This window comes from Solea senegalensis, linkage group LG12 (genome assembly GCF_019176455.1).
Source record: "Solea senegalensis isolate Sse05_10M linkage group LG12, IFAPA_SoseM_1, whole genome shotgun sequence".
Classification (NCBI taxonomy): Eukaryota; Metazoa; Chordata; class Actinopteri; order Pleuronectiformes; family Soleidae; genus Solea; species Solea senegalensis.
Genome location: NC_058032.1, coordinates 10794050 through 10814674, shown reverse-complemented (window position 1 = coordinate 10814674; position 20625 = coordinate 10794050). Strand labels below are relative to the sequence as shown.

Genomic DNA, 20625 nt, shown 5'->3' with positions numbered 1-20625 from the left:
CTTTGGAAACGTTATTTCTTTTACAAAGGGGGACATAATGTTGTTTTATAATAAGTTAGATACATAATGTTTTCTGTGTTCTTGTCAGCCAGTTATCTAACTTATGTTTACCTTAGATTTTGGATTTGTCAGTATGGTTATAATATCTTTTAAAACATTATATAAAGAGACTGTTATCAGCTTAATATTTACACAAGGAAGTGCAATTATTTTGAAATTGTTGATTTGCTAATCATGGCCCTCTTAAGGGCTTGTACAATATATTTTGTGAAATATTAATTTAACCTATAGAATTAGTTGATTGAAGGGACAACAATATTTTGTATTTTTAACTAATGAAGAAGACTATGGTGACACACCAAGGTATTACCCATGGTAGATAGTAACTGAATGCTGTACTACTTTATTGTGGCTTTTATTGAAAAGGTCTCACACACGAAGGCAGGAGGAATTAACATAAAAATATATAAAGATCACTCAGCACATAATGATTTCCTACACTGAAAAAATACTTCCCCAGAGGCTTACCTGCTGGATGAAATGGTATATTTACAACAATTTAGTATTTTATTTTAACAGTACAGATAGTAAAGAACAATATAGCAATATATCATATCTGAGTGTCATATTGGCCTTAGCAACAAAACTATTTTGAACATGTGAAAAACAAAAACAAATCCTTACTCTCTTGACAATTACTGACATTACTAACTTATATATTGTAAGTTATTACTATTTTCTTGTATAAATATTTGCACTTCCATCCAAGAGCTTAAAGCACATGTCCCAACCCCAGGAGAACAGAAGATAAGAAAAGATATTGCACTTACTGCAACTATGGTGGTAGAACCCTGCAGTTTAACTTTAAATCATGGTTTTCTGAGTGTGAACTTAGAGTTTTGTGATAATAATAAAACAATAAACAGAGTATATTATAAGTGATAAATAATAATGTCATATAACTTGCTGTCATCTGATTCAAATGTATTTACATTGATTTGATTCCCTTTCATGTCCAAGCAGAGAGAGAATGTATTATATTTTTTCTTCTAGGTAAGTATTTCCAAAGTATGTCTGAGTTAAGAATAAAGAGAGCAAATTCCCCGGGCAGGTCAGAGTACCTCTCTCATGTGGACACAGGCTCCAGCGACATGTCCCTATCTTCACTAATCACAGCACATCCACCATGTGTGAGGACATCATAACAACCTTGACTGAAGCCAATCATCAGCAGGTTTGATAAAGACATGTATATGTTTGCAGTGACCTGATCTGTGTGTCTGCTTCTCTCCCCCTCTTTGTGAATGCACAGGCATGACTCATCTCCCTGGAGAGATGAGGTCATATGTGTGTGGAGGAAACTGTAGACTGAAATTTAGGCCTGCAGAGGGGATTATTTTTTAAATTCATGATACATTCTTCATTCACTCATTCAACATCCATGTGTCACAGGTTAAAGAATTGGCAGTGAATTTCAGTAAAAATCCCAGTGTCTTTCCTCCAGTGGTTATTAATGACCAGGCAGTGAAATGTGTAATCAGTACAAATACTTGGGCACCATCACTGACGACAAACAGATATTCATCATATTGATGCTGTGTGTGAAAAAAAGGCCAGCAGCAGTGCCTGTATTTTCAATTGCACTTTTATGAAAATGTTTTATTTATGGTTTATTGAATCTGTCTTGACCTTTACTTTCTACCGTTCCTTCTTAATCAAAACAACAAAAATAGGCTCCCATGTATTGTGAAGGTGTGTTGCAAAGTGGCAGGCACCACTTTAAACAACCATTGACAAGTTCACAAGTCAAGGATTCTAAGCAAGGAATGGTCAATTTTTACATTTTTACTGACCTGTCTCATCCTCTGGCAGGAACGAGTTACTTCCACTTGGTCACAGATGTAGAATCCATCTCTGGAGGACAAAACAAATTTAAGAATTATTTTTTCACTGCAGCCAATAGTGTTTTAAATGAGAGACCAGTGTGGTTTCAACTGTATGCCATCTTTATGTTTGTTGTTATTTACTTCTGTGTTCACTGCTGGATTCACCATCATTTTAATAAAGCTGACCTTCACCTTGACTAACCCAAAACATAGCAGCACATTTTAGCAGTCAAAGGTGTCTTTGAGGTGTACTGTATGTAAAATAATGTACCTCAACATTTGATGTGGAGTCTGTTACTGATAATATTGTGGTTGGTTCCAGCAAAGTGAGATAAAAAATATTTCACTGTTTCCTTTGTCATTTGCATTTGACTCAGAGAGAGGACATACACTCTATTGTCTGCAGTGTTGCTGCTGTCTGAGAGAAACACACTGGGAAATTACCCAGCAATGTGTAAAAAAAACAAACAAACAAAACAACCACCAGCTGACAGAGGTAGACACAAAGTGCTGTAAAATATCTGGGAGAAAAAGAAGTTCAAAGTGATGTTTTTTTTTTTTCTTATATTGTCTGAAAACTGGATTATCAAAATAAATGAATCAATAAAGTCCATGTGAGTGAATGGTGTGCAAAACAGGGCATATATCCTAATTTAGAGAATTCATTATTTCAGTTTGGGTTGGTGCACTTTCTTTGTCTCCACAGCATCCACTGCTGCTGCATCCCTCCCCCTCCGTGCCCAGCCTTCCTGGGAGCGTGCTTGCTTTCAGCACCATGGACAGCGACTTGCCTAATAATAAAGTTGCCATGGTGACGCACTGTCTGCCGCACACCCCGCCCCACATCGACCCCCACTACACAACACAGAGCAGTGCACTTATCCTGCAACTGGCATCGGATAAGCTGTCTGTGGGAAATATTGTCCATAGATTTACCTAACGATCTCTGATCATAGTGGGAATGTGATGTTTTAACGTTGTGGTATCATCGCAAGGGAGGCATAACATGAAGATGTGATGCGGAATGCGGTAGCCCACGTGCACGCGCACGTACTGCATATTTGGCCTATATTCAGAACCGATACGTAATCATAGGCGGGAGGGGAGCACAGACTCTCGGTTGTTATTCGACATGTTTCCTTCCTTACTGCAGTGGTCATCATTATATATTTATCTTTTTTCAATCAGATCTTGTCATATTTTACGCTTGGTTTGCCCGTGCACTGCTGCAGTGTGGTGAAGGTGCAGCAACAACAACGAGGCACAGATACGTAGGAGCAAAGCAGCGATGCCACAGGAGTGGGCTCGTCTGAGCAGCAGTTATAGGTTTAATCCAGGAGATGTCACTGTTCACCTCTGCAAAAGGAGAACGTTTGTGGGAGTGTGCTGAGAAGAACACACAGAGTTTCAGCAGATAGAATGTGAATACCATCAGTTTGACCTGCATTATAACCAACACAATTTAAAAAAAAAAAATGTAAAAGCTTTATGTCACAGATCCTGATTCAGATGACACATATCCAGTTCATTCTTCAATTGTGATTAATAAGTAATTTAAGTAAGTATTTTGCCCACTGTGCAGCGTTTTGCCAGAGGATGCAAAACCATGAAACTTTTAAATCATTTACAAACACAAGAACACAATAACCGAACAATTAGATTGTATATTAATATTTATTCAACAATTTGTTCCCAATAGTGTCTTAAAACATACAATTGCCTACACAATCACAATAAATGATGTGCGGTTGTGAAGACAAATAGTTTAACTGTAATCCACCTTTTATTTTTATTTTTCTTTCTTTATTTTACCAGATACAGTGTTTGAGAACCAGTTGTTTTGGTTACGTTTCAACCTAAATATTGAAAGCATTTTCACAAAATAGTGTGATTATAACATCTATTTCAATCATCTTGGAGCAGATGTGGAATCATTTTCAGCAAAGTCTCAGGATGAACTGGAAGGAAACCATTTATCACGACAACGTTGTGGAGACAGTGGGTGGCGCTATTGCACTAAATATGTCCACAGCGGTTGTGTGTGAGGAGGGTTCTTTACATATGTGCAGTTAGTAACAATACCCGCTGCAAGGACGGACTGACAGTCTTCTTCGCCCAGCTGCACTGGTGATTCTTATAGGCATTTACTACCATTTTCCACAAGAATAACATGACAATACAAAAGGCATTTTGTGGACGGATTTAAGGCCAGCGATTGAAAGGCTAATTTCAGAACAATGGCGATATCAGGCATCAAAGGGCAATGGCTGGACGGGTGGCTTTTCTTTTGTCTGGGACTATTCATTGTGCTTAAATTAGAGGGAATCTCTGCTCAAATTCGGTATTCCATTCAGGAAGAATTAAAGTCGGGGACGGCAGTGGGAAATGTGGCTAAAGACCTCGGGTTAGATCTCGGAAGATTGGCAGAAAGAAACCTCCGTGTCGTGTCGGGAACAAAGCAGGATATGTTTACTGTAAATGCCAGAGATGGAGTTTTGTTGGTGAACCAGAGAGTGGACAGAGAGGAGATTTGTGCAAACACTGTTCCATGTATCATTACTCTAAAGGCAGTTGTGGAAAATCCGCTGGAGATGCACCAAATTACAATTGAAATACTCGATGTAAACGACAATTCGCCGAAATTTCCTGAACACAATTACACATTAGAGGTGCTGGAGTCCGCCGTGGTTGGATCTCGTTTTCAAATGGAAGGAGCCCTCGACTTGGATGTTGGTTTGAATTCCTTACAGTCTTATAAACTAAACAATAACCAGTATTTTCGAATGGAAACGGAGGAATCTGGGGAGGATGGGAAAGTTCCATTCCTGATTTTACAGCGAGCTTTGGATAGAGAACAGACTGCGCAACACTGGTTATTATTAACAGCTTCAGATGGAGGAAAACCATCCAAATCAGGTGCAATTAATATCACTGTTACTGTATCGGATGTAAACGACAACTCACCAGTGTGTGATAAACAGAAATATGCAATAACGATAAAGGAAAATGCACCAGCCGGGACATTTCTGCTGAAAGTAAATGCATTTGACTCGGATGAGGGAGTGAATGGTGAGATCGAATATTCTTTAAGAGGTAAACTTAGAGGACTGTCCTCTGATCTGTTTGAGCTGGACAGTACAACTGGTAAATTAACAGTGAAAGAAGGCCTTGATTACGAGGAAAAACAAGTCTATGAGATTAAGGTACTGGCTGCGGACAAAGGCGCCGTGCCTCTTTCCACGCACTGCAACGTGGTTGTTAGAATAGAAGACGTGAATGATAACCAACCAGAAATTGAGATTACATCCCTTTCAAGTCACATTCCAGAAAATGCACCTCTCGGCACGGTGGTGGCGTTAATGGGCGTGACGGACCTTGACTCGGGTGTGAATGGTCAGGTGGTGTGCAGTGTTCCTGCTCACTTACCTTTTGACTTAAAGCCATCTCTTGATGGACATTCATACTCGTTAGTCACCAAGGACTACTTAGACAAGGAAACGACACATATGTATGATATTACAATAACGGCTAAAGATTTAGGGAGTCCCGCACTGTCATCTACAAAAGTTATACAGGTAAATGTGTTAGACGTTAATGACAATCGCCCGTTGTTCACCGAAAGCCCGTATACTTTTTATGTCCCTGAAAATAACAAGGCCGGTATGTCAGTTTTTTCACTGAGCGCGACTGATGCTGATGGGGGAGACAATGCAGTAGTCAAGTATTCAATGGACCGAAACAGTCCAGGCTCAACTGAGATATCATTTTTGAATATAAACGAAGACAATGGGACTATTTATGCATTAAAGAGTTTCGACTTTGAAACATTGAAAACGTTCCAGTTCCACGTTGTTGCGTCAGATTCTGGAACTCCGTCACTGAGCAGCAACGTCACTGTGAACGTGTTCATTCTGGATCAGAACGACAACGCTCCAGTCATCCTGTATCCAGTCAGCTCCAACGGTTCTGCTGAAGGAGTGGAGGAGATTCCCCGTAATGTGAACGCAGGATACGTGGTGACTAAAGTCAGAGCCTATGACGCTGATATAGGATATAACAGCTGGTTACTGTTTTCACTGCAGGAAGTCACTGAGCACAGTCTCTTTACTTTGGACCGCTATACAGGACAGATCAAAACACTTCGTCCATTCACAGAGACAGACGAGGCTGAGCATAAACTGGTCATACTGGTCAAAGACAATGGGAACGTTTCCCTCTCAGCAACAGCTACTGTCATTGTCAAAGTGGTGGAGCCCAAAGAAGCTTTTGCAGCTTCTGATGTTAAAAGTTCAACAAAAGCAGATGAGGACACTAATGTGACTTTTTACCTGATGATAACTTTGGGCTCAGTTTCAGCTCTTTTTCTCATCAGTATCATTGTGTTGATTGCAATGCAGTGTTCAAAGACCACAGAATATACTTCTAAATATCTACAGGAGGCTAATTATGATGGAACACTGTGCCACAGCATCCAGTACAGATCTGGAGACAAACGGTACATGTTAGTAGGACCCAGGATGAGTATAGGATCTACTATAGTCCCAGGAAGCCATGCGAATACACTCGTGCTGCCTGACAGGAGGAGAACGTGTGAAGAGGTAAGGCTACCTTTTTTTTACTGAATTTATAACCGTGGACATTGAGAACAATTAGCATTTACTACACCCAGAAAATGTTTTAAAATGTTATCAATGCCTCTCGTGGCATCCTTATGTTCATATGAACATAATATTTTTATTATACGTTTTTATGGTGCTGAATTGTATTTGTTGTGCTATACATGGTGATTCTGAACTTGCGCCAAGGGGAAAACGGCATGTTTTGCAGCGCTGTCCATGGTGCTAACACTGACTCATGAGTTTCATTTCAAACCTATATGGAAGGTTTTCATTGTTATTTGTATTGAAAGCCAGTTACAATTACTCACTTACTTTATTACTCACAACTCTATGGTGTGCATTTTATATCTGAATGTATCTTGTACAGCTTTCCTGGCACAACACAGTTACTTCACATGGAATTGTGTACTTTATGCCCATTCGCACACCCTGCACTGCAAACAAACCGAAACTGCATTGTCTGAAAATAATTGTGTATTTGTTACACACATACATGAATGAATGAATAAATAAATAATAGAAACAATATACCTAATATATGTTTTACAGCGCTGTCCATGGTTCTGACATTGAATGATTGTGTGAATGCATTACTCACCACACCAGTTTTTTATCTGGATATATATTGCCAATCCACTGTTTCCAGTCAAGTTGTGTACTAAAAATCAAATTTGCAAACCTCATCTCTTTTACGTCCATTAAGCTACATTCAGTCTAAAACATTAACAGCTAACTAAAACAGCTTTGTCACAAAGCAATGATATAACACAGGGAAATAAAGGGAAACAATGAATCATGAATGGAAGAAAATAATATTAATCAAATAAATAAAAAAAAAATACGAAAACAATTCACGGACAGAAGACCATAGCATGCTGTGTCCACAAGGTGTCAGTGTCATGTCAGCATAGGTAGCTGTGTGCAATAGATAGCCCTGCCCATAGAATGGTTTTGTTCTAGTCGACAGACGAGACAGGATATTTTTCAGCACAGACGAGTGGTACCATTACAACCGCTGATAAAAAAAGAAGAAAAAAACAAGAAGGTAACCGGTCAACTTTATACAGTGTTTATCGTGTTCGAGGTGAATTTCTGTTTCATGCGCACTCGGAAAATGGATTTAATAACAAAATCAATGTGAGCTGAAACAATGGGACAAAGACGAGGAATCGTATGGTGGGTGGCCTTCCGTTTTTCTGTGATGCTGAGCTGCGCTGTTCGGGTATCAGCTCAGATCAAATATTCAATTCCAGAGGAAGTGAAAGTGGGATCTATTGTCGGAAATGTCGCCAAGGATCTAGGACTGGACATCGGCTCATTGGAAGAAAGACGTTTTCGTATCGTCTCAGGAGCAGAAGATGCTCAATTTGAAATAAGTCACAACAATGGTGTGCTGTCAGTGCACACAACCATCGACAGAGAGAAGCTCTGTGAGAGCGTTGTATCATGTTTGATAACCCTGAAAATGGTCGCCGAGAACCCCATGGAAATACATTATGTGGCTGTAGAAATCCTGGATGTAAATGATAACTCACCGAGCTTTCAAGAGGAGGAAAAAATACTAGAAATATCTGAGTCCACTGCTCCAGGAAAACGCTTTCATTTACAAACTGCTCGTGATCTTGATGCCGGCATCAATTCAGTACGTGCGTATAAATTAAACCACAATGAATATTTCAGTATACAAATTGGAGAGAGGGGAGATGACAAAATACCGTTTTTAGTTTTACAAAAGTCTCTAGATCGGGAAACGCATCATGAGCATAAACTGGTTCTGACTGCAGTTGATGGTGGAAATCCACCGAGATCAGGAACTCTTAATGTCTCAGTCATAGTCCTCGATTCAAACGATAATCATCCAATATTTACTCAAGACGTGTATTCAATAACAATACGAGAAAGTGTCAATGCTGGCACAAGTGTAATTACAGTGACGGCAACTGATATAGATGAGGGTGTAAATGGAGAAATTGAATATTTGTTCGGTGGTGAACTTGACCCTAAAATATATGACACGTTTGTTTTAGACAAAAACACCGGTGAAATTAAAGTTAAAGGAACAATTGACTATGAGATGATTGACGTTTATAAGTTAGACGTCCACGCCACTGACAAAGGACAACCTCCCATGAGTACAGATTGCAGGGTGATCATAAAAGTTATTGATGAAAATGACAACAAACCAGAAATAGAAGTTACATCCCTGTCAAATATGGTAAATGAAGACGCAAAACCTGGCACTGTGGTTTCTCTCATTAGTATTAGCGACAAAGACTCCGGTTTAAACGGCAAAGTAATATGTAGTCTGTCAGATAACGTGCCTTTCGAGTTAAAACCGTCATTTCAGGATAATATGTACTCGTTAGTTTTAAAAACTCGTTTGGACCGAGAATCAGTTTCACACTATGATATCAAACTAACAGCTACAGACTGCGGGCAGCCTCCTTTATCTACATTTAAAACTCTGACTATTGATGTTTCAGATGTGAATGATAATAATCCAGAATTTTTACACAATCCACTTGAACTTTATCTGGTAGAAAATAACGTGCCAGGTCACCAAATATTTTCTGTCACTGCTTCAGATAAAGATTTAAATGAAAACGCACTTGTAACCTATCATATTGTGAGAGAGGACAACATTCAAGAAAAAAACGTAGCATTTTTAAACATCAATTCAGACAATGGCCAAATATCTGCGTTAAAAAGTTTTGACTTTGAAACATTGAAAACGTTCCAGTTCCACGTTATTGCGTCAGATGCTGGAACTCCGTCACTGAGCAGCAACGTCACTGTGAACGTATTCATTCTGGATCAGAACGACAACGCTCCAGTCATCCTGTATCCAGTCAGCTCCAACGGTTCTGCTGAAGGTGTGGAGGAGATTCCCCGCAATGTGAACGCAGGATACGTGGTGACTAAAGTCAGAGCCTATGACGCTGATATAGGATATAACGGCTGGTTACTGTTTTCACTGCAGGAAGTCACTGAGCACAGTCTCTTTACTTTGGACCGCTATACAGGACAGATCAAAACACTACGTCCATTCACAGAGACAGACGAGGCTGAGCATAAACTGGTCATACTGGTCAAAGACAATGGGAACGTTTCACTCTCAGCAACAGCTACTGTCATTGTCAAAGTTGTGGAGCCCAAAGAAGCTTTTGCAGCTTCTGATGTTAAAAGTTCAACAAAAGCAGATGAGGACACTAATGTGACTTTTTACCTGATGATAACTTTGGGCTCAGTTTCAGCTCTTTTTCTCATCAGTATCATTGTGTTGATTGCAATGCAGTGTTCAAAGACCACAGAATATACTTCTAAATATCTGCCAGAGACGAATTATGATGGAACACTGTGTCACAGCATCCAGTACAGATCTGGAGACAAACGGTACATGTTAGTTGGACCCAGGATGAGTATAGGATCTACTATAGTCCCAGGAAGTCATGCGAATACACTCGTGCTCCCTGACAGAAGAGGAACATCTGGAGAGGTAAGACCATGTTTCCATTTCGACTTTCCCACCTAACTTAATATTTTTTTCATTTTGTTTCGGTTCTTTTGACTAGTGTACAAAAAGCGCTGTCCGTGGTGCTGACATTTCAACCCTAGTTTAATATGTATTTCTTAAAAGTCTTTGCCTCATTCTTTTCTACCTCATTTATTTAGTTCAACCAACCTGTCCTCCAACTGAAACGTACATATAGGTCGTTTTTTTTCAAATCGTCGTTTTTTTCAAAGTATTTTCCAACTCGAATATGCACGGATGTTACTGAGGGTAGGGTTAGGGCAATGAGGGCTGGTGGAAAAGCAAAGATGCCTTCAGAGTGACGGAAATGTTCATACAGCTCATCCCTTGTCTTCTTCTACTTAGCTATGTACAGCATGTAGTACAGTATGCGACTCTAAAAGGAGTAGGGATGTTAAACAGTTCTGATTTTGTAACGCACTAAAGCAACGTGGCCAGATGGTGTCAGTGTGACATAGAAAATTCTTGTGATGCCCTCCCACACAGGCCCTACCCCTCCCTGGACATTCTCTAATGGAGGTGGAATGTTTCCGCTGTACATATCGTGGCTTATGCATCACGTTTGAAAAAAGGCAGTTTAAATGAATGTCTGTGCTTCTGTTTAAGAAGTATGCAATGGATTTAATTTGACTGGTTCGCAGAACAGCTGGATCGCTTAAACACTTCAGAGAAAGACGCTGTTTTTTGCTTCACAATGGGAGAACGAGGACAAAGGCACTGGATGAACCGCTGGTGGGTTACGGGAATTCTGTTGCTGTGCTTTGAGGAGCGGATTTTGGCGCAGCTAAGATATACTGTTCCAGAAGAAGTGCAAGTGGGATCTACTGTTGGAAATGTTGCTAAGGATTTAGGGCTTGATACCAGCACTTTGTCAGACAGACGCTTTCGTATTGTTTCGGGTCCAAATCACGCTCTGTTCGAGTTAAATCAGAACAATGGAGTGTTGTATGTTGGGAAAATTATGGACCGCGAAGAACTCTGTGATGGAACCAAGGTTTGTTTGATAAATCTCAAAATAGTTGTTGAAAATCCATTGGAAATACATTACGTTGGCGTTGAAATCATGGACGTTAATGACCATTCACCGACTTTTCCAGAAAACGAGCAGAGGCTGGAAATAGCAGAGCACGCTCCCACAGGAACTCGTTTCCAAATCCATGCCGCTCGAGACCCTGATATCGGTACACATTCAGTTCGGTTATATAAACTTCACCCGACTGATTTTTTTGATACAGAAGTGAGAGACAGCGAAGGTGATAAGATACCATTTTTAGTGCTGAAAAAGCCTTTGGACCGGGAGCAGAAGGCACGTCATCGTTTAGTATTAACCGCTATCGATGGGGGGAGTCCGTCCAAATCTGGGACACTTAATTTAACTATCACTGTGCTTGATGCAAATGACAATCGCCCTGTGTTCAGCAGTGATACATATAGTGTGTCATTAGATGAAAATGTCCCGATAGGAACTCTGGTAATCCAGCTGAACGCTACAGATTTGGATGAAGGTTTGAATAGTGAAATTGAATACACATTTGGAAAAACACAAAAAAAGAAAGTGCAGGAAACATTTGAATTGGACACTGTCACTGGTGAGATACGAGTGAAGGGATATGTGGACTTCGAGGACACAGAGATTTACAGACTAGACTTGCAGGCTTCAGATAAGGGTCAATTACCCTGGACAGCCGAAAGTAGAGTTGTGATAAAAATTAAAGATGTGAACGATAATAAGCCAGAAATTGAAGTGACATCATTATCCAACGTTGTCCTCGAGGACTCAAAGTCAGGCACTGTTATCTCTCTCATTAGTGTCACAGACAGAGATTCGGGAGTTAATGGGAAAGTTATTTGTAAAATACTGGGTAATGTTCCATTTGATTTGACACCATCAATCGAGGAGAACATGTATTCTCTTGTCACAAAAGGGCGATTGGATCGAGAAACGGTGTCCCAGTATGACATCACAATAACAGCTAATGACTGTGGTGAACCTTCACTTTCCTCTGTAAAAAACTTGCGTGTTCAGGTGTCAGATGTAAACGATAACAGACCGATTTTTAGTCAGAATCCATTTGAACTTTATTTGGTGGAAAACAATGCCCCAGGTGCGTCGATATTTTCTGTGACCGCTGTTGATCATGATCTGAATGAAAATGCGGCCCTGACGTATCATATAGTGCGAGGTGATGGGTCACGTGGTGATATGGCGTCTTTCCTAAATGTGAATTCGGAAAATGGACAGATATCCGCGTTAAAAAGTTTTGACTTTGAAACACTGAAAACTTTTCAGTTCCACGTTGTTGCGTCAGATTCTGGAACTCCGTCACTGAGCAGCAACGTCACAGTGGACGTGTTCATTCTGGATCAGAACGACAACGCTCCAGTCATCCTGTATCCAGTCAGCTCGAATGGTTCTGCTGAAGGTGTGGAAGAGATTCCCCGCAATGTGAACGCAGGATACGTGGTGACTAAAGTCAGAGCCTATGACGCTGATATAGGATATAACGGCTGGTTACTGTTTTCACTGCAGGAAGTCACTGAGCACAGTCTCTTTACTTTGGACCGCTATACAGGACAGATCAAAACACTACGTCCATTCACAGAGACAGACGAGGCTGAGCATAAACTGGTCATACTGGTCAAAGACAATGGGAACGTTTCACTCTCAGCAACAGCTACTGTCATTGTCAAAGTTGTGGAGCCCAAAGAAGCTTTTGCAGCTTCTGATGTTAAAAGTTCAACAAAAGCAGATGAGGACACTAATGTGACTTTTTACCTGATGATAACTTTGGGCTCAGTTTCAGCTCTTTTTCTCATCAGTATCATTGTGTTGATTGCAATGCAGTGTTCAAAGACCACAGAATATACTTCTAAATATCTGCCAGAGACGAATTATGATGGAACACTGTGTCACAGCATCCAGTACAGATCTGGAGACAAACGGTACATGTTAGTTGGACCCAGGATGAGTATAGGATCTACTATAGTCCCAGGAAGCCATGCGAATACACTCGTGCTTCCTGACAGGAGAGGAACATCTGGAGAGGTAAGACCATGTTTCCATTTCGACTTTCCCACCTGACTTAATATTTGTTTCATTTTGTTTCGGTTCTTTTGACTAGTGTACAAAACGCTGTCCGTGGTGCTGAAATTTCAACCCTAGTTTAATATGTATTTCTTAATAGTCTTTGCCTCATTCTGTTGTACCTCAGTTATTTAATTCAACATAGCTTGAACTTGAAGAATAACGTGACACAAAGATGAGCCACACCCTGAATGAGGGCTGGTGTAAAAAAGCAAAGATTCCTTCAGAGTGACGGTAATGTTCATACAGCTCATCCCTTGTCTTCTCCTACTTGCTTCTTCTATTTGCTAAGTACAGTAGTATGTGTATGTGTAGTACAGTATGCGACTCTAAAAGGAGTAGGGATGTTAAACAGATCTGATTTTGTAACGCACTAAAGCAACGTGGCCAGATGGTGTCAGTGTGACATAGAAAATTCTTGTCATGCCCTCCCAGACAGGCCCTGCCCCTCCCTGGACATTCTCTGATGGAGGTGGAATGTTTCCACTGTACATATCGTGGCTTATGCATCACGTTTGAGAATAAGCAGTTTAAATGAATATCTGTGATTCTGTTTAAGAAGTATGCAATGGATTTAATTTGACTGGTTCGCAGAACAGCTGGATCGCTTAAACACTTCAGAGAAAGACGCTGTTTTTTGCTTCACAATGGGAGAACGAGGACAAAGGCACTGGATGAACCGCTGGTGGGTTACGGGAATTCTGTTGCTGTGCTTTGAGGAGCGGATTTTGGCGCAGCTAAGATATACTGTTCCAGAAGAAGTGCAAGTGGGATCTACTGTTGGAAATGTTGCTAAGGATTTAGGGCTTGATACCAGCACTTTGTCAGACAGACGCTTTCGTATTGTTTCGGGTCCAAATCACGCTCTGTTCGAGTTAAATCAGAACAATGGAGTGTTGTATGTTGGGAAAATTATGGACCGCGAAGAACTCTGTGATGGAACCAAGGTTTGTTTGATAAATCTCAAAATTGTTGTTGAAAATCCATTGGAAATAAATTACGTTAGCGTTGAAATCACGGACGTTAATGACCATTCACCGACTTTTCCAGAAAACGAGCAGAGGCTGGAAATAGCAGAGCACGCTCCCACAGGAACTCGTTTCCAAATCCATGCCGCTCGAGACCCTGATGTCGGTACACATTCGGTTCGGTTATATAAACTTCACCCAACTGATTTTTTTGATACAGAAGTGAGAGAGAGCGAAGGTGATAAGATACCGTTTTTAGTGCTGAAAAAGCCTTTGGACCGGGAGCAGAAGGCACGTCATCGTTTAGTATTAACCGCTGTCGATGGGGGGAGTCCGTCCAAATCTGGGACACTTAATTTAACGATTATTGTAGTAGATGTTAATGACAATCGCCCCTTGTTCAGCAAAGATATATACAGTGTTTCATTAGATGAAAATGTCCCGATAGGAACTCTGGTAATCCAACTGAACGCTACAGATTTGGATGAAGGTTTGAATAGTGAAGTTGAATACACTTTTGGAAAAACACAAAAAAAGAAAGTGTACGACACATTTGAATTGGACACTGTCACTGGTGAGATACGAGTGAAGGGATTTGTGGACTTCGAGGACACAGAGATTTACAGACTAGACTTGCAGGCTTCGGATAAGGGTCACATACCCTGGACAGCCGAAAGTAGACTAGTGATAAAAATTAAAGATGTGAACGATAATAAGCCAGAAATTGAAGTGACATCATTATCCAATGCTGTCCCCGAGGACTCAAAGTCAGGCACTGTTATCTCTCTCATTAGTGTCACAGACAGAGATTCGGGAGTTAATGGGAAAGTTATTTGTAAAATCCTGGGTAATGTTCCATTTGATTTGACACCATCAATCGAGGAGAACATGTATTCTCTTGTCACAAAAGGGCGATTGGATCGAGAAACGGTGTCCCAGTATGACATCACAATAACAGCTACCGACTGTGGTGAACCTTCACTTTCCTCTGTAAAAACCTTGCGTGTTCAGGTGTCAGATGTAAACGATAACAGACCGATTTTTAGTCAGAATCCATTTGAACTTTATTTGGTGGAAAACAATGCCCCAGGTGCGTCGATATTTTCTGTGACCGCTGTTGATCATGATCTGAATGAAAATGCGGCCCTGACGTATCATATAGTGCGAGGTGATGGGTCACGTGGTGATATGGCGTCTTTCCTGAATGTAAACATCGAAAATGGACAGATATCCGCGTTAAAAAGTTTTGACTTTGAAACACTGAAAACTTTTCAGTTCCACGTTGTTGCGTCAGATTCTGGTACTCCATCACTGAGCAGCAACCTCACAGTGAACGTGTTCATTCTGGATCAGAACGACAACGCTCCAGTCATCCTGTATCCAGTCAGCTCGAACGGTTCTGCTGAAGGTGTGGAGGAGATTCCCCGCAATGTGAACGCAGGATACGTGGTGACTAAAGTCAGAGCCTATGACGCTGATATAGGATATAACGGCTGGTTACTGTTTTCACTGCAGGAAGTCACTGAGCACAGTCTCTTTACTTTGGACCGCTATACAGGACAGATCAAAACACTACGTCCATTCACAGAGACAGACGAGGCTGAGCATAAACTGGTCATACTGGTCAAAGACAATGGGAACGTTTCACTCTCAGCAACAGCTACTGTCATTGTCAAAGTTGTGGAGCCCAAAGAAGCTTTTGCAGCTTCTGATGTTAAAAGTTCAACAAAAGCAGATGAGGACACTAATGTGACTTTTTACCTGATGATAACTTTGGGCTCAGTTTCAGCTCTTTTTCTCATCAGTATCATTGTGTTGATTGCAATGCAGTGTTCAAAGACCACAGAATATACTTCTAAATATCTACAAGAGGCCAATTATGATGGAACACTGTGCCACAGCATCCAATACAGATCTGGAGACAAACGGTACATGTTAGTTGGACCAAGGATGAGTATAGGATCTACTATAGTCCCAGGAAGCCATGCGAATACACTCGTGCTTCCTGACAGGAGAGGGACACCTGGAGAGGTAAGATTATATTTTCAAGTTAATTTACAACTGAGAACAATTAGTATTTATTACACCCAGAGCATGTTTTGAAATGTTTCCGTCTTTATTATTCAAGTGTTGTCGATGCCTCATTGCTTTCTTCTTTCATTTTTATGGCGCTAAAGTGTAGCTGTATTGGTTTATGTCATTGTGATAATTTTCAAGTTGGGAATAGAATTCGTGTTGCGTTGAGTCACGGGGGAACTGCGAAAAAACACGGCATGTTTCGCAAGATATCCATGGTGCTGACAAAGAGTCGCACTTTGCTGTTTTGAGCGAAACAATCATATTTTCATTTGAAAGCATTATGGAATTTCATTGTTATTTGCATTTGTACTGCGGTTATGATGACTCACTAAGTGTATTGTTATTCACAACTTTATAGTGCTTTTTTAACATCTGGATATATCTTGTGCACCTATTGACAGGAATCATTAATTATTCCCACGGAGTTCTGTACTTTATGGAAGCCAATTCGCAGAAGCTTAAACTATGTTGTAGCAGTGAACTGTAACTATTTAACTAAAATTGCATTACCACAAAACAACTGCGTAATGCAGATAAATAGTATTGGAGGCTCAAAAAAAATAATGCAGATAGTTTGCTATAGGGACTGGTGACTGTATGTTTGCGGCAAATAATTTATGTTTTATATCGCTGTCCATGGTGCTGACAGTGACTAATTGTCCTGAAGGGAATCTGGATCTTTTTGGCCAATCCAGCTTTCATTGGAGTGGTGTACTTTAAGTCCCATCCACAGAACGTAAACATGACTTAATGTATGTCCATTAAACTACATTCAGTCGAACATGAGCAACTAACTAACACTGCATCACGACAAAGCAATAAACGGAACAAATGTACAATGTATGGAAGAAAATGTATTTATTCAAAATGAACAACTGTGGTAACTGCATTTAGAAAAACTAGCAGGCTGTAAATAATACCGAATTAGCAAACTAGAATTAACGAACACGAGATGGTATTTTCATTTATGTCGCTATTGCTTCAAAAGAAGACCATAATATACTGTGTCCACTAGGTGTCAGTGTCATATCAGCAAACGCTGCAGTGTTAAATGGTTAAACCCTGCCCACAGAGTGGTTTTGTTCTGGTCGACAGACGAGACAGGATGATTTTCAGCTCAAATACGTGGTATTATTACAGCAGCTGTAGAAAAAATAGACGGTAATGATCAACTTCCCATGGTGTACATCGTGTCCAAGGTGATTTTCCGTTCCATAGGGACTCGCAGTTGGATTTAATAACAAAAGCACTGTGGGCTGAAACGATGGGACAAAGACGAGGAATCCTACGGTGGGTGGCCTTCCGCTTTTCTGTGATGCTGAGCTGCGCCTTGCGGGTTTCAGCTCAGATCAAATATTCAATTCCAGAGGAAGTAAAGGTGGGATCTATTGTTGGAAATGTCGCCAAGGATCTAGGACTGGACATCGGCTCATTGGAAGAAAGACGTTTCCGTATTGTCTCAGGAACCGAAGATGATCTTTTTAATGTACATCAGAACAATGGCGTGCTGCTTGTGCATAAACACATCGACAGAGAGAAGCTCTGTGAGGACGTAACATCATGTTTAATAAACCTGAAAATGGTCGCAGAGAACCCAATGGAAATACATTACGTGGCTGTAGAAATCCTTGACGTAAATGATAACTCACCGAGCTTTCAAGAGGAGGAAAAAAATCTTGAAATTTCAGAGTCCACTGCTCCTGGTAAACGCTTCCAGTTACCAACTGCTCGAGATCCAGACATTGGCACTAATTCAGTACGTGTGTATAAATTAAACCACAATGAGTATTTTAGTATACAAATTAGAGAGAGGGGAGATGACAAGATACCATTCTTAGTTTTAGAAAAGTCTCTTGATCGGGAAAAGCATCATGAGCATGAATTGATCTTGACAGCAGTTGATGGTGGAAATCCACCGAGATCAGGGAATCTTAACGTGTCAGTCATAGTTCTCGATTCAAACGATAACCATCCAGTATTTGGCCAAGAAGTGTATTCAATAACAGTACCTGAAAATGTCAACACTGGCACAAGTGTAATTACAGTAAAGGCGACGGATATAGATGAGGGTGTAAATAGAGAAATTGAATATTTGTTTGGAATCGAACTTGACCATAAAATATATGACACGTTTGTTTTAGACAAAAACACCGGTGAAATTAAAGTAAAAGGTCAAATAGACTATGAGATGATTGACGTTTATAAGTTAGATGTCCACGCCACTGACAAAGGACAACCCCCACTTAGCACTGATTGCAGGGTGATCATCAAAGTTGTTGACGAAAACGACAACAAACCAGAAATAGAAGTTACATCCCTGTCAAATATGGTAAATGAAGACGCAAAACCTGGCACTGTGGTTTCTCTCATTAGTATTAGCGACAAAGACTCCGGTTTAAACGGCAAAGTAATATGTAGTCTCTCAGATAACGTGCCTTTCGAGTTAAAACCGTCATTTCAGGATAATATGTACTCGTTAGTTTTAAAAACTCGTTTGGATCGAGAATCAGTTTCACATTATGATATCAAACTAACAGCTACAGACTGCGGGCAGCCTCCTTTATCTACATTTAAAACTCTGACTATTGATGTTTCAGATGTTAATGATAACAATCCAGAATTTTTACACAATCCACTTGAACTTTACCTGGTAGAAAATAACGTGCCAGGTCACCAAATATTTTCTGTCACTGCTTCAGATAAAGATTTAAATGAAAACGCAGTCTTAACATATTCCATTGTGAGAGAGGACAACAGTCAAGTAAAAAACGTAGCATTTTTAAACATCAATTCAGACAATGGACAAATATCTGCGTTAAAAAGTTTTGACTTTGAAACACTGAAAACGTTCCGGTTCCACGTTATTGCGTCAGATTCTGGAACTCCGTCACTGAGCAGCAACGTCACTGTGCACGTGTTCATTCTGGATCAGAACGACAACGCTCCAGTCATCCTGTATCCAGTCAGCTCCAACGGTTCTGCTGAAGGTGTGGAGGAGATTCCTCGCAATGTGAACGCAGGATACATGGTGACTAAAGTCAGAGCCTATGACGCTGATATAGGATATAACGGCTGGTTACTGTTTTCACTGCAGGAAGTCACTGAGCACAGTCTCTTTACTTTGGACCGCTATACAGGACAGATCAAAACACTACGTCCATTCACAGAGACAGACGAGGCTGAGCATAAACTGGTCATACTGGTCAAAGACAATGGGAACATTTCACTGTCAGCAACAGCTACTGTCATTGTCAAAGTTGTGGAGCCCAAAGAAGCTTTTGCAGCTTCTGATGTTAAAAGTTCAACAAAAGCTGATGAGGACACTAATGTGACTTTTTACCTGATGATAACTTTGGGCTCAGTTTCAGCTCTTTTTCTCATCAGTATCATTGTGTTGATTGCAATGCAGTGTTCAAAGTCCACAGAATATACTTCTAAATATCTGCCCGAGACGAATTATGATGGAACACTGTGTCACAGTATCCAGTACAGATCTGGAGACAAACGATACATGTTAGTTGGACCCAGGATGAGTATAGGATCTACTATAGTCCCAGGAAGTCATGCGAATACACTCGTGCTCCCTGACAGGAGAGGAACATCTGGAGAGGTAAGACAATGCTCCTATTTCAACTGAAGACATTATTTTCACCCATAGAGAATGAGCCAAGTTGTTGTATTTGGATCAAATATTCCTAAACAATCCTAAAACATTGACTTCATTCAAAATGGAAAACATGTTAAGTTTTGGTTAAAAAATTGAAAGATGTTATGCTTTTTCAATATAAGGGCGATAAATGTCCGATTAAATAAATATATAAAAAATGTGTTTAACAGGGTCCAGACGTCTGGGATGATGCTAGTAATCAGTGCAATATTAAGGTTTGGATTTAGTTTATTTTGGACGAGCATTCATTAGCAATATGTCCAAGCTGTTCAAAAAGGAAATCATACAAATTTTGTTGCGGCAAAAATCAACGGCGCTGTCCATGGTGCTGATACGAAGTGGCGCTTCATTTAGGTGAAAGAATCATTTCTCTTTAAGGGAAAAGTGTCAATTTCACTAAAATGCTATATGGCATTCATACACATGGTATGCGTTTTCACGTACATCGGAGTGTCTCACGCACCACCTAAGTGTTTTAGAAATATCAACACATCTTGTCAACATTTCGTGATTCCATGAATGTGCATTGCCAACGCCCTTCCAGGTACCTCTTTAATTTATCGGTTCGTCTCTTCTGGATACATTTATGAGAAAACAGCTTTTTCTTACGAAAATAAATGTAAGACAGTACAGACTGCTTTGGCACATATATGTACGTTTGTAATTATTAGGCTACTGTAATTATAAATATACTATCATCTTCTTTGATTTCTGTGTTTTATTTTGTTTGGAGTTTATTTTAACCAGGAAATAGGCAGAAATGTTCTCCGTCCACAAGGTGTCAGTGTC

At 40.2% G+C, this 20625-nt stretch overlaps 2 protein-coding genes across 4 annotated transcripts in view; both read left to right on the top strand.

Annotated features, from left to right (window-relative positions):
* The first annotated feature begins 3994 nt into the window (after positions 1–3994).
* On the top strand, positions 3995–6726 carry LOC122778070 (protocadherin alpha-3-like). Its single transcript, XM_044039635.1, has one exon. The coding sequence runs from the start codon at positions 4124–4126 to the stop codon at positions 6506–6508; it is 2385 nt and encodes a 794-aa protein (XP_043895570.1). The 5' UTR covers positions 3995–4123; the 3' UTR covers positions 6509–6726.
* Positions 6727–7640: 914 nt separating this feature from the next.
* The window catches only part of LOC122778031 (protocadherin alpha-C2-like), a 158645-nt gene continuing 145660 nt past the window's right edge, over positions 7641–20625 (top strand). The window contains exon 1 of one of the 3 annotated variants that reach the window (XM_044039578.1): positions 7641–10001. In XM_044039578.1, the coding sequence (XP_043895513.1) occupies positions 7656–10001 (2346 nt within the window). In that variant the 5' untranslated portion in view covers positions 7641–7655. Of the gene's footprint in view, positions 10002–17276; positions 19780–20625 lie in introns of those variants that run through there. The other 2 variants (XM_044039582.1, XM_044039575.1) reach the window with 2 other exon arrangements.

Bases quoted from the DNA above. Each gene is read 5' to 3' on its own strand.
- LOC122778070 (XM_044039635.1), top strand. From the start codon at position 4,124: ATGGCGATATCAGGCATCAAAGGGCAATGGCTGGACGGGTGGCTTTTC.